The sequence below is a fragment of the Lygodium microphyllum genome, chromosome 7 (genome assembly GCF_053477565.2).
Source record: "Lygodium microphyllum isolate KBCC chromosome 7, Lygodium_microphyllum_v1.1.10, whole genome shotgun sequence".
Classification (NCBI taxonomy): Eukaryota; Viridiplantae; Streptophyta; class Polypodiopsida; order Schizaeales; family Lygodiaceae; genus Lygodium; species Lygodium microphyllum.
The window spans coordinates 143,088,442-143,103,758 of record NC_141141.1 but is presented as its reverse complement, the minus strand read 5'-3'; the positions used below and the strand labels follow the sequence as shown (position 1 = coordinate 143,103,758).

The window sequence follows — 15,317 nt, the reverse complement described above, 5'->3', positions numbered from 1 at the left end:
ATAAATAAAATACCTAAACTGAATGTTGGAACTCAAAGTAATACACTTTAAACCTTTAGAGACTTTATACTATCAGTTTACATATTAAGAGCTTGAGGATAGAGAGGATGGCCAATGGAGAGCTTGAAAGTGAAGGCAGAGTGGAGATATGGTGAAGGAGAGCTTGAGGAGAGAGAGTTTGAGAATAGAGAGCTTAAAAGTTGAGCTTGAAATTTGAATTTGAAATTAGAGAGGGAAAGAAAGGCAGAGAATATAAGCCTAAACAACACCTATAATTTACCCCAAATGGTCACAAATAGGCACTTAAAACAGTCGGACAATTTCCATTGGATGCCATCGGACGTGATTGGACGTGTCGTACTAGGCAGGACAGATCGGACGAGTTAACCTGTCCGTCGGACATGGACAACTAGGCACCATCCACTATAGACAATGTACCCACAAAAATCACCCTTTTCTTTTTTTGGGAAAGGGGGGGGGGGGGGGGGGGGGGGCACGCACCATTAGTAACCATCATGCAATCTAAGTTTTGCAAACACTAATGCAAAATATTACTACACTCCCTCATTCTTTGAGCATACAATCATGTCATTGAAAAAGTTTCCAAAAAAGCCCTAATATTTCAAAAGTTTCTATCCAAGCCCTAAGCTTTACAAAGATTTCATCAATCATCTGATCGAAGGTTGCACAGGGGGTTGGGGACTAGGCTAAATCAGACCCCCTTTTTAGTAACTCATTCACCTAGCTCAAAGTCCCTTCCCATTGGGCTGCACCAACTTTATACAATGCTCTGTTTGATGCAGTAATACATGGCACTATATCCATGGCATAATCTGTTAGAGATCATCACCTGACCAGGTGCAGTCGGACAGTTTCTGTCCAGGTGCAGTCGGACTGCACAGTCGGACTGCCACGTGGCAGTCCGACCTGTCCTCACAGTCGGCTGCATTTAAACAGGTCTTTTCTGGCGCCCTGTTTTCTGGCTATAAATAGCCGAGATTTTCAGCAGTCTCCTACACTTCTCTGCTCGCAGATTACAGACTGGTGGCACGCACAGATTCCGTCTCTGTTCGCAGATTTCAGACAGGAGACAGTGCAGACTGCAGCGGACTTCAAGGTGAACAGCAGGTTGCATCGTCGAGGTGGAGACACGCAGTCCAGCGCACTGCGCCCGTGTACATATCTGCATATCTTTGTATACAGCACACTTTATACAGCAGATCTTCATCTCCCACTCTCTTTCTCTCTCTTCTCTCTCTGCGTTCTCTCTCTCTCAATCCTACACTTCCGCACCACTGCACTCTGACATGGTATCAGAGCAGTGTTGAAGGGCTGACTGAGCGCAAAACCAACCTGAAGAGGAGTTTCTATCGTGACACAAGGTTGCGTTTTCAACGTTTGAGGGCAGGCAGGAGGGTTGCGCCTCGGAACAAGGCTGAAGCAAGCGTGGGCACGCAGGAAAGGAGTCCAGGTGGTGGATTTGCTGCTGTTTACTCCTGGTTGACGAGGAGGAAGTTTGAGTTTTCAGCTTTCAATTGCAGGTTTTGCTTTTTCATCGCCTCTGGCGGGTGAAGAAGTTTCACGACGCGGAAGAGCCCTAGCAGGCTGAGTTTTCATAGTCAGAGCGGGCTGCTTTTGCGTTTGTGAAGGCATTACAGGTGAAGATGTCTACAGAGATTGACTTGGAGTTCCATACGATTATGGATCAGAAGGTGCCTGTCTTACCGACTCTTCCCGCAGATCAGAAGCTCGATGGCGACAACTACCGCATCTGGCACGTCATGATGTTGGCCATCCTTGAGTCCTATGATTTGGCGGAGCTTGTACAGGAGGAGATCGACCGGCCCTCGGTCAGAGATGAGTTCAAACTCTCTTCCGATGCTCGTGCGGAGTTGGCTAAGGCTCAGTCTCACTGGGACAAACTGAATGCCATGATTCGTTCCTTTCTTTTTCTGTCTTGTACTACAGCCGTGATAGCTCACATCGAGCACTTGACGGTGGCTCGGGAGATATGGCTGGAGCTTGATCAGATGTACAACCGGATGACCCTTATGAAGCGGGTTTCTTTGGAGGTTCAGATGCGGACTTTGTCCGTAAACAAGTCTTCTTCGTTGCGGGAGCATATCAACAAGCTTAGACAACTTCAGATGCAGGTTCAAAATGCGGGGAAGCCGATTTCCTCCAAAGACATGGCGATCACACTATTGTCCCAGTTGCCGCCACGATTCGGTACTTTCTACTCCGCCCTTATTGCTTCGAGGCGAGAGTCTACTCTTCGTTGGGAAGAGTTGGTTCCTATGGTCTTGGACCAAGAGGAACAACTAAAGGGACAGAATGCTTCCAAGTCGGAGGCACTGACAGGTCAAGCCTCTCAGAAGAAGGGGAAGGATCAAAAGAAGAAGTAGGGGGATAACAAGTCAAAGAAGGACAAGGACAAGGACAAAGAATCCACATGCCATATTTGTGGAAAGACTGGCCATTGGAAGAAGAATTGCCCTGACAAAGACAAGAAGGACACGAAGGATTCTGGAGCGGTGGCTGCACCCTCATCAGCTGCATTTCTTCATCTAGCTGTCATTGAGGACTCTTCATCGAATGCTTCTAATGCTGCGATAACGGCTCCCCCGGCTCGAGAGTGGATTGTTGACACTGGTGCCTCCCGGCACATGACTCCTTCATTAGATGGTGTTGCCCAGTTGCGACCTTCGCGGGGGCAAGTTCTCATTGGAGATAGCTCTTCAACGTCTATTGCAGGACGGGATAAGATGCAGCTTATTCCAGATGGCCGTGGTGGTACCCATACCTCCGAGGTCTTGCATGTACCAGGTTTAGGGTATCATCTTCTGTCAGTTCATAAGATTTGCTCCCTTGGACTTTTGGTGGAGTTTGACAGTGATTCGGTGCGAGTCCTTGATCGTGGGTCAAGGAAGGTTCTATCATCCGGATATGAGGAGAACGGTATCTATAAATTGAAGTCTTCCACCGCCCTCTCTACTCTTTTTACCTCTCACACACAGTCAGAGTTATGGCATGCTCGGTTTGGTCACCTTAATTATGATTATCTTCGGCGGGCGTCACGTGGACAGCTTGTTCGAGGGTTGCCGGATATAGTGGTGAGCCAGCAACCATGTATCTCGTGCATTCGTGGGAAGCAGCATAGGGATGCCATTCCCCACACAGCTTCGCGGCGGTCTACTTCACCGATGGAGCTTGTATCTACGGATCTATGTGGCCCTATGAGGAACGAGTCCTTGCGTGGAAGCTCCTACTTCATGCTGATCGTCGATGACTACAGCAAGATGACATGGGCCTATTTCTTGGCATTGAAGTCAGAAGCTTTCTCCCACTTCAAGGATTGGCTTCTCTTTGAGAAAAACCGATCAGGCCGGAGATTGAAGACCTTGCAATCCGACAAGGGTGGTGAATTTGTTTCTAATGAGTTTGCTCGTTTTTGTGCAGATAAAGGTATTCACCAGGAGTTTGCTAATACCAACACTCCTCAAGAAAATGGCATTCTTGAACGGAAAAACCGCAGTGTTATCGAGATGGCGCGCACCATGATGGAGCACCGACAGACACCTCAGTTTCTGTGGGCCGAGGCTGTGGCTACTGCAGTCCACATCCTTAATCGATCCCCCACTTCGGCCATTGATGGGATGACACCTTTTGAGGCTTACTTTGGGACTAAGCCCGATGTTTCTTACTTTAGGGTCTTTGGGTATGATGCCTATGTTCACATTTCCAAGGCTCACCGTGATAAATTTGAAGCAGCTTCCCGAAGACAGGTATTTGTTGGCTACAGCTCCCAGTCCCAAGGCTATCGATTATATGATCCCGTCAAGCGGGATGTGTACACTAGTCGAGATGTGCGGTTTGTGGAGGTTCCGGCCATATCAACAGGTGAGGAGCATCCCGTTCTTGGAGATCCAGGGGAGAGTTGGGCTCCTGCTACAGTTTCTTTGGAGCCCGTGCCTTTTGATTCTGATTCTGTTTCTGACACAGAGTCTATTGTTCCACCGGTCACCCCCGAGGAGTTACCACCGGTGGATATCCCAGAGTCTTCAGTTGATGGAGAGTGACGAGGGGAGGTCCGGCCTCCTCCTCGTTGAGCCCGTGACACACTCCGTGATTCAGGGATCGAGGGGGTCCCTGAGGAGTGGGGACCGCAGGATGGTCCACGGCGGTCACGGCGACACCAGGCACATACTACGGAGCTTGTTTGCTCTAACTATTGTTTAATGACCCGTGTTATGCCGGATCGAGAGCCCACCTCCGTGAAGGAGGCTTTACAGTCTGCACCATGGAAGAAAGCTATGGAAGCTGAGTTGGAGGCTATTGAGAGGAATGGCACTTGGTCACTCGTGCCACGCCCCCCGAATAAGAAGGTAATTGGCGTCAAATGGGTCTTCAAGACCAAATACCTTAGCGATGGTTCTTTGGATAAGCACAAGGCTCGCCTTGTTGCTAAAGGTTTTGTGCAGCACCCAAGGATTGATTGTCATGATACTTTTGCCCCCACTGCTCGTATGGCGACCATTAGAGTTGTTCTTGCCTTGGCTGGACATAGGAGATGGCCTGTTTACCAGTTGGATGTGAAGTCGGCCTTCCTCAATGGTGATTTGAAGGAGGAAATCTATGTTGAGCAACCTCCTGGCTTTGGATCTTCAGATGGGAAAGTCTACAGGTTGAAGAAGGCCTTGTATGGCCTTGAGCAGGCTCCGCGTGCATGGAACGAGAAGATTGATTCGTTCCTTCAATCACAGTTGGGATATCGGCGTTCTAAGGCCGATCTGCAGCTTTATGTTCACACTTCCGAGGATGGTTGTGTGCTTTTTGTGTTGTATGTTGATGATTTGATTGTCACAGGTGATCATGCGCAGAAGGTCCAAGAGACGAAGGCAGCTTTACATCGGACATTCGAGATGATAGACTTGGGTCTACTCCATTTCTTTTTGGGCCATGAGATTTATCAGTCTCCGAGGGGGATCTTCATCTCTCAGCAGAGATATATACAGGAGCTCTTGGTGTCTTTTGCAATGGAGGAATGTCGAACCCTTTCTACTCCTATGGATCTGAACTGGAAGGCCACTTCCCATTCAGCTTCTCCCATGGCGGATGCTTCCCGCTATCGTCAGTTGATTGGATCCTTGATTTGGCTTCTCAACACTCGTATTGATCTTTGTTTTGCTGTTGGGCTCTTGGCAGGGTTCATGAGTGAACCTCCGACGGTGCATTGGCAGGCTGCTCAGAGGATACTTCGGTATTTGAGGGGGACGTCTGATTTAGGGATTCATTATCCCGCAGGGACAGATGGTACAAATCTTGTACTTACAGGTTGGAGCGACTCGGATTGGGCCGGTGATGTGGACCAGAGGCGGTCTACTACAGGTTACTGTTTTACCTTGGGTGCAGGTGTTATCTCATGGAGTAGCAAGAAGCAGCCCACGGTAGCCCTTTCGTCTACTAAGGCGGAGTATCGGGCCGCATCTTCCACCACATGTGAGACTGTGTAGCTTCGGAGATTGTTGGAGGAGCTTGGCTGCCCCCAAACTCGTCCTACTTTGCTACAATGTGACAATGAGAGTTGCATTGCCTTGGCACGGAATCCTGTTTTTCATGCCCGGACGAAGCACATAGAGATCCAGTACCACTTCATCAGAGAGAAGCTTCTGGATGAGACCATCACTGTGGAGTACTGCAAGACGGAGGACAATCTTGCAGATTTGTTTACGAAGGCACTTCCCCGGGCTCTACTTCGGAGACATTCCAGATCCCTCAGGCTTCTGCCCTGCCCAGGCTCAGAGAGGGGGTGTTAGAGATCATCACCTGACCAGGTGCAGTCGGACAGTTTCTGTCCAGGTGCAGTCGGACTGCACAGTCTCACTGCCACATGGTAGTCCGACCTGTCCTGTCAGTCGGCTGCATTTAATCTGGCGCCTTGTTTTCTGGCTATAAATAGCCAAGGTTTTCAGCAGTCTCCTACACTTCTCTGCTCGCAGATTACAGACTGGTGGCACGTGCAGATTCCGTCTCTGTTCGCAGATTTCAAACAGGAGACAGTGCAGACTACAGCGGACTTCGAGGTGAACAGCAGGTTGCATCGTCGAGGTGGAGACACACAGTCCAGCGCACTACGCCCATGTACATATCTGCATATCTTTGTATACAGCACACTTTATACAGCAGATCTTCATCTTCCACTGTCTCTTTCTCCCTCTTCTCTCTCTGCGTTCTCTCTCTCTCAGTCCTACGCTTCCGCACCGCTGCACTCTGACATAATCCTCATGCCTTTTTTGTCGAAACAATCCTTAAACTCACTGATGAAATCTATCCAACCTTTATCCAGCTTAGATGCACCAGCCTTAGAACCATCATTACTATGATCATTTTGCAAAAACGAAGTACGTCCAAAGATGATTTGAGTATCATGGATGAAATAGTAGAAGCTGATGTAACAAGGATTGACTCTCCCTTTTTTACTCTCCATCTTAAAAATAGTCTTCCCCCTATGCAAGAGATGTGAGGGTGCGCCTTATCACTAAAGGCATGGCACCAATATTTATTTAGGCGTGCTTCTTTATTAAAGCGCTTGATAAACATTTATTATTTTATATACGAATAGGCGCTCGGTTAAATATTCCATTATTTGGTATTTGTATCTAGGCACAGCCCGACTTTTGTATCTGGGCACAGCCCAACTTTTGGATGCCCAAACACCTTACTTTATACCACTCCTTTGCGGAGAGTATCTTCTGTTTATCTCCGCCCGCCGTCTAGCTCGTTTATCCCTTTCTTTCTTTTGGAGCTCTGCTTGACGGTCTTGTGAGTCTAGCTCACTAGTTTCTAGCATACACTAGAGAATAGGTCCCAATCGACCAAGGCACCGAAACCGCCACCTGTAGGCAGCTCCCGACGAATGCACCACTTGTCGGGACCTAAAACGGGCAATGGTCAAATGCGGAGGACAACTTTCGATCTTGCATTACTAGAGGGCATTATTCATCCACTCCAACTTCAGCTCAATTTAAAATTTTGGACAAGACAAGCATTTGCACTTGGGGTGCCATGTGAGAGAACTATGGAACAAACATTTCAGAGGAGGAGAGAAGGGAAACATGAAGTGATAGTGGATGGAAGGGAGTCCTATTCACGGTCCACACCTCAACAACATCAAAATCGCATCAATTTGTGTGATTACAATCGTCTTTACAATGATCCTTTTGATCTCAACAGTCTTTGCAGCAATCCTCATGGTTGCAGCAATCTTCATACCGGTCTTCGCAGTCTTAGTAATCATCATGACAGTCCTCATCACCTCTGTCGTTCTCCCAACCAAAGCAATCCTGCCAACATAACAGCTCAATGTGATGCACCTAGGCACCACCCACATACACATGCTCATTCATTGTGCAAGCAATGGGACAAGCAAGGGCAAATGATGTGGCAAGATAGGCGTGTGGAAGGTGAGAAAGGTCATGGCCTGACTTGAAAATGGTGTGCAACAAATCATGGGCAACAGATTGTGTCTTGATGATCGTGGGCAACAAGTCATCTTTTGTGCAAAGGCTGGAATCAATGTTTTCCCAAAAGCGCAGCCTATAAAATGTTGTGATGTGGCACTTCATCAATCTTTCAGCTACCAGATGCAAAATAAAGGTGTCAGCCTGATTTGCAATTGATCCAATTGGCTACGCATATGGTCAAGGCAGGATAAAACGAATTGTTGGTAACTGCTAGAGGCATTGTGATGATCATCCTCGTGTGCATCAATGACCGTGTCTTCTTCTCCTACTGTTCATACCAAGTCACAAGGATCAACAGAGAGGGAGTCTTGCCCACGTGCTGGAGGGAATGTGATATTGAGGCGAGCCAAATTCTTTATGGCTTGATTGAGGTGCAAACTCTTCAAGGCCAATCAAGATGGAGTGAAGATAAATGCCCCTGATAGGACAATGAAGCAACTTCATGGATTCATGGTGCCAATTCATGCTTGGTCTCTCAGAGCCCATACTTGTACAGATCTCTAATAAACTGCTGTAGCAATTAGTTAGTCCCTTGTTACCCACTTGGATTTTGGGATGACACAGAGTCACTCTACGAGACCCTAAAGGGCTACTCTTCTAAAAGGTTTGGAGTCTCCGGGCTTGATTTAGGCTTCTCAGGTAAATCAGGCTTCCTGGTATCATTTGTCGAGGTAGGGATAGATTTCATTGCTCAAATATGGAAACCAGATCGTTTCACAGCTTAGGAAGAGTCACTATATCATATTGACGGTGTCCGTGCGCTACTTACCCTTCAAATATTCCTTCTGAAAATGCGCCACACGACGCACTTCTGGTATGATTGTATGAGATTAACACGAATCAATAACTGGCATCATCAAGACAGATGCCAAGCTCTGTCTGCAGATACAATGAGGAGCTTGAGTGGAGCAAGACAAAAGGGAAAACGGAATGTACCTTGCGGCGACCAGCCTCACGATGGTCTTGCTTCTTGGAAGCAGAGGCGGAGGTGATCTTGGAAGCATCCATAGAGGCATCAACAGGGCCTGGCATGATCTTATCAGTCTAGATGTTGCGGCGGATGGCCGCCGCCTGGATCGAGGCGGGGGACGAAGGGAGGATCGCTGGGAAGGGAGACGCCGCCTGTGCTGCGCCGGATTGCGTGAATCATAGTACAGAGACAGAGAAATGTGAGAAGATCGGGCAGGAGCGAGCTTTGGATCAGATCGAGCGCACCTGATGATTAAGGGAATCTGTGCTCCTGCGATGAGGGAATTTTGCGCAGAAGGGGCAAAACAGTGCGGGCTGGCATCAAAGGCGCACAACGGCGCCGCCGCCAGCAATGGCGATGGTCGTCCGGTGCTGTGTGAGATAGGCGGGCGGGGTTGATGCAACACACACTACCTCTCTCTCTCTCTCTCTCTCTCTCTCTCTCTCTCGTCACAAGAGCCCAATTTTGCAATCGCTCGCATATGTGGCAAATCACTCCCAGTCGGCCTCCCACACGTCATACACCTTATGTCGAACGCTCTCATTGTTATGCGCGCACACACAACAAGATCGACATACTAAGATGTGTCCACCAAACACATTCCAATCCTAAAACCTTCCACTTTGATTATTTAATGACCAAATTTGTTCCTAGTTCAATAGCTTAGTTACGCAGTATATATTGCTATGTTTCTATTATGCTATGCACAAACACAAAACAAGTTGATCTAGATGTACTGATCAATTCACACAAAGAGGTGTTAGCCAAACCCATTTCAATCGTCAAACCTTCAATTCTTTGACAATTTGGAGACTAAGTTTGGTCCTAGTTGAATGACTTTTTTTTTTAGATAAGAGACACATGCACACAAACACCCACCAAGGGGACGCCTACCCTCCAAATATCAACCAAGAGAGCAAACAAGAACCACACTTGCATTGCTCCCAAGTGTCGATCGGATAGCTTGCAAGCAAAATGAACAAAGAAGGTTGACTACATTAGGACCTTTCTTTTGGGCAACCCAACAAAGGAGGAGGAGGAGGACCAACTAACTCTTCAAGTGGGCAATAGTTTGGACTTTCACAAACTCACCATGTGAGTGTAGGTGTTTGACTAATTGATACACCTAGCAAGACTTGAACCCACATTCTTATGATCATAAGCTAAAATTTCAACCACTATGCCATCACCTTTGGGACTTTAAAATCAAGTTGCTTTAAGATTTAAAAATAAAAACGAAGTACTTTAAGTTTTTTCTAAATTAGCAATCCACTAACCTTCAATCTTTTCTAAACACTATGTCGATTGTTTACTTGATGGTTTATGTTTTCTCCAAATTAACAATCCGCTAAACTTGAATATTTTATAAACACTGTGTTAATTGCTCACTAGATGTCTTAATCTTGTACTATCTCTGGAGTAGAGGTCACTTGAGTTGATAATTACTTTCCCCATGAATCATTAGTTACATAAAGGCCTTTAGAATTGGCTAGAGAAGGAGAATGTTGCCAACATAATATCATGGCTACTTGTTTATCATGTAAGTATAAGCACTTTTTGCTTTGCCGCACCAAAGTTTTACTTTTCAATACCTTTATAGTTTTCCACATGGGTTAGGCTTGCTCATTGGCACAATTCTTGAAATTTGATAACCTTAGGACCCACAATAATGAGATTTATTCTATAATATGTTGTGGAACAAAAGTGGCTTATACTAAAAACAAGAACAACATGGTGAGTAGAAAAACTTAAGTAGAATAGTGGTTCAAATTGTTATATTGATGGAAGGTTCTCCTTAAATATGCTATAGCATATGACTTTCTTTGGAAGACCATGATTAATTGGGACTCTTATATCTTGTAAATCACACATATAAAGACAAGTGTTTAAGTCAAGTTTTGAATGCCTACATCTCAATTCCTTCCAACTCTTTAAAATGTACTTAGAACACTCTCTCTCAAGCTCTAATTATAACCTCTAGTAGCTAATGCCTTTGTTGCAAATCTTGTCATGATAAATAGACCTTGAGAGATTAATAGCCATAGGATGCAAGTGTTTTCATAACTTATTTTGTATAGAAATATAGAGAGCTAATCACAATATCCTAGAAGTATTAAAGTTCTTGTGCAAAGAGTTGCAAGAAACTTAAAGGTTACGTGAGGTCGTTTTACTACAAGCTACAATTAGGAAGCAACGTCGGACTTAGTAAGGATTAAAATGAGCAAATGTGAACCTAGAGTTAACTTTTTACTTATAACATTTTCCATAGCTTGATTATGTAAATCTTATTGATATAATATAAATATACTAAAATTTATGCCCTTCCAAATGTATTCTTAAAACTAAAATTACATGGTACTTTATAGAACATCACATTTGAGTACTAATACTAGACATACATGAAGGATTGTAAACAGAAGTTAGATTAACATCCAATTTTGACTTTTAGATCCACTTGACCTCCTTGATCAACAATTTAAGTGGCTATTGTTGGCCTAATTTCTATATTAAGGTGTTAGTACACTACCTAGTATTAATAAACCAAAAAGAGGCCTGTGGAAGACTCCTAGATAATAGAGAAAAATGAAAACCTAACAATGATCAATTAGTACTAAGCATGATTCCAAGTCTCTTCTTGGGGGGGTGGGGGAGTTAGTGTTTAGGGTTTAAGGAGGGATAAAAACAATTGTATTGATATATGTTAATTGAAAGAGAAAAGGGGCCTACATTTTTTGAAAAAGTTTTAAACTTACATTAATATTTTGTTGAGAGTCGGGCTCCTACATGTGCAATTTGTAACAACTTCTCCCATCTCATGTGGATTCGTCGTGTGAATAGGCTAGGTGAGAGCTAGTCGTGGGTTACATGCGTTAAACTCTTGAAATAATAAGAGCATGTCCAATGGTCCCGACATCAAGCTCATAGAGTGTGACATTTTGGCTCCATTGCTAGGACCATTGACACATGAATCACAAAGTTGCTTATGTGCATCAAAACCATAGAATAGGATATGTACTTGCATGCATAATCCAAAACTTGGGTAGTAGATAGGATCATAGTCTAGGGTTTTGTGATTTAAAAATGTATTATCCATGCTATTGGACAAATAATGAATGAATTAAATAAGTGGTAAACATCATTATGGTAATCTTAATAAGCTTGAGAAGAGAATTGTCAGAAATAATTGGAAGAAAAGACATTTAATTTCATAAAGAGTTACATGGTGCTTGGCACTTCTGCCATGGGAGCCAAGCATTAGATCTTATGAGATAGGAGAGAGAGAGAGGGAGAGAGAGAATGCTTTGTGTTATTTGGCCTTCTCTAAAGAGAGATAAAATTGCAAAGATTAAACGAAAGAAAGCAAGAAGGAAGGAAAAGCACACGCGTGCTTTTTAGGGTTGCTGTGTTTATCATCATCTCCAAAAGTAGTCACCCGATGTCCACGTTTGACTCCCTACAACCCACGTTGTCATAAACAAGCCCTACTCACAATTTACTACCTAGAGTTTGTCACCATCATTCTTCTTTTCTTTTCTTTTTGGAGGGGGGGGGGGGGGGGGGGGGTTTGCCATTTAAGGAGGGAAAAAAATAATCGCATTGATATATGTTAACCAAAAGAGAAAAGGGGCCTACAAATTTTTTTTTAAGTTTCAAACTTATATGATTATTTTGTTGAGAGTCGGGCTCCTGCATGTGCAATTCGTAATAGCTTCTCCCATCTCATGTGGATTCATCATGTGAATAGGCTAGGTGAGAGCTAGTCATGGGTTGCATACATTAAACTCTTGAAGTAATAAGAGCGTGTCCAATGGTCCCGACATCAAGCTCATAAAGTGTGACATTTTGGTTCCATTGCTGGCACCACGGACACATCAATCACAAAGTTGCTTATGTGCATTAAAACCATAGAATAGGATATGTACTTGCATGCCTAATCTAAAACTTGGGTAGTAGATAGGGTCATAGTCTAGGGTTTTGTGATTTAAAAATTTATTATCCATGCTATTATACAAGTGATGAATGAATAAAATAAGTGGTGAACATTGTTATGGTAATCTTAATAAGCTTGAGAAAATCATTTTCAAAAATAACTGGAAGAAAAGACATTTAATACTTTTACCATGGGAGCCAAGCATTAGATCTTATGAGAGAGAGAGAGAGAGAGAGAGAGAGAGAGAGAGCACTTTAGGTTGTTTGGCCTTCTCTAAAGAGAGAGAAATTTGCAAAGATTAAATGAAAGAAAGCAAGAAGTAAGGAAAAGCACACGCATGCTTTTTAGGGTTGCTTTTATTATCATCATCTCCAAAAGTAGTCACCTGACTCCCTGCTACCCACATTGTCACATAAACAAGCCCTACTCACAATTTACTACATGGAGTTTGTTACCATCATTCTTCTCTACATCAAGAGCAATAGTGAACAAACCTTCTTTACCCACAAAAGCACTGATAGGTTCATCATTGTCATTTGTAGAAGGAGGTGCATGCTACCAAGCTGTCCATATTGATTCCTACATGCTCCATGCTGCCTTGATATAGGTCACCCTACTCATGATTTTTGATCGAAAGTATCATCGGCATCTCCTACACTAAAGGTAGTAGCAAAATAATCCCCTGCATCAACAAAAGCATCATCATGATCCTCCCCAACACAAGATTGAAGGCACATGTTGTCCACCTTGCTATCCAAACTACCTGCACTAGCACAAACAGGTTTGCTCATGATTATTGTCCAATCATCTCCATCTCTCTTTGCATTAAGAGTAGCATTCCACAAAACCTGTTCATCAACAAAAGCTCCATCTCATAATCGTAATCAATAATTAGAGTGAATGCATTTGCTCTCCATGTGTTATTCGAACGTGTTCATGTTGCCTAAACATGTGCCCATTGCCCACAATATGAGCTTGGGGAGTTTGCAACTCAACAAGACCTTCTTCACGATCAACAAATTTGTCTTCTTGATCTTTATCATCTCTATCAAGTGTTAGAGCTTGCTATGGATTGCCTATACATATTGGCCTAAATTACCACACTTCTAGATCGTGCCTACACATTGCACCACTAGGTTGCCTGCAAACCCGACACCACAAGCGTCATCTTTGTCATATAATCATCACAAGCAACAACAGTAGAAGATTTACTACAAGATTCATCACAAACATCATCATCACCATTAAGAACTCAGGTCCTCTATAGGGCTTGAGAGTTTGCAACAACACCCAACCCCCATAACCCCATCCTCAATTCCTTAATCTCTTGCTGAAGCTTCAATTTCTTCATCTCTTACTAAAGCCACCTATGCTCCTTCATTGGCCCTCATTGTCTTTGACATCTTCTTGCCATGCCCGCCATACCCATCTCATTGTTCGACACAAGAGGAATAACTAAGAGAGGGTAAGATCTATTGCAAAGGGGGAAACCCGCCAAGAGAAGCAGCGGAACCACCATAAGCAAAGTTAGAGGAGAAGATTTAACTAGTTGTTTAATAGCAACTAAAAATTTATTAAATGATGGGTTATATTTGCCTAGTTGGGGGGAAGCTACTTGAGGACCTGGCTTGTCTAACACCAACCCTGTTTGCAAGGGGATGGAGGAAGAGGATTAATGGAATGTAGGTAGCCAATTCATATTTGAGAGTGATTGTTGCATTTGTTTTAAATCCATGGTTGAATTGATAATGTTTTTGTACTAGTGTGGTGCACTTAACTTTTAGACAGTCTATAATGCATAGTGCATATTGCACATGCACACATACACAATGCACACTACCCACTGTACACATAGCCACACACAAGTTTGTCTTTCCTCTTTTCTTTGACCACATGATGTCACCTTGTTCAAAGGGAGAAATAAGGAGAAGAAAGAGAAGGGAAAGCTCTATCTAGAAGTATTTGACCTGTTGGGTGGGGACAAAGGCACCTATGCCTAGCCACTTGTGTATTACTATATTGTTAGTACTTGCACGTATGTACCTTGTAGGTGGTGGGCACCCATCACTATCACTTCATTCTTTATTCTTTCAATGAAATTTGAATAAGGGAAAGTCGATCACACACTGTGATTGTTGGAGTTTCCATGTCTTGCATCTCTCTCTCTCTCTCTCTCTCTCTCTCTCTCTCTCTCTCTCTCTCTCTCTCTCTCTCTCTCCACCATAGCTCTTGCTTCTACTCACGTGTTTCCACTTCGGGCTCACTTTCTTCAACTGGTATCAGATCCATTGCATCAGTATTGAGGAGCTCAACCTAACATTGCCTCAACTTGCATTTGAATACTTATAGTAGGCTTTCCCCATTGGCAACCATGGCCCTTCCATTTGAGGTGAGCATTGACCTTCATTGCTTCGAGGCTTGTTTATGCCTTCTCTAGGACCTTCCTTGGGTTGCTTGGGCCTTGTTTAGGGCTTCATTAAGGCCAATAGAAATAGCCGCATCAATAGGGACAACCAACTTGATTTGCACTTGGTTGTTTTACTCTCCCTACTAATTTATCCCACCTCTTTCCAACTCCCATTGATCATTGGCACTTAGGCTATCATCTTTGGTACCCTTGGCAATGGCATTAAGCATTGCACTTTCGATTTGAGCTCCTACTCTTTAGCTCACTATTATATATAGCTGTAGGCCTACTGCTTACAGGTCTACGAAGGCTTTATCTCATTGTTTGGAGCTCGTATATGCTTCTCGGGATGCCCATATGCACATATATTGATGTTGGATACTTGGGGGATGATATGGTATTGACATGAGATGCTATTGAGCTTATTTGAGTACACATTTGGCTTAATTTTCTCAAAGATTTCATTGCTATAATAATAGGATTGAG

At 44.0% G+C, this 15,317-nt stretch overlaps 1 protein-coding gene across 4 annotated transcripts in view; it reads right to left on the bottom strand.

Annotated features, from left to right (window-relative positions):
* Positions 1 to 9,012, bottom strand: part of BLI (protein BLISTER) — a 123,529-nt gene extending 114,517 nt beyond the window's left edge. For 2 of the 4 annotated variants that reach the window (XM_087682041.1, XM_087682042.1), the window contains exon 1: positions 8,460 to 9,011. In XM_087682041.1, the coding sequence (XP_087538167.1) occupies positions 8,460 to 8,555 (96 nt within the window). In that variant the 5' untranslated portion in view covers positions 8,556 to 9,011. Of the gene's footprint in view, positions 1 to 8,459 lie in introns of all 4 variants that reach the window. The other 2 variants (XM_087682039.1, XM_087682038.1) reach the window with 2 other exon arrangements.
* Positions 9,013 to 15,317: the final 6,305 nt, after the last annotated feature.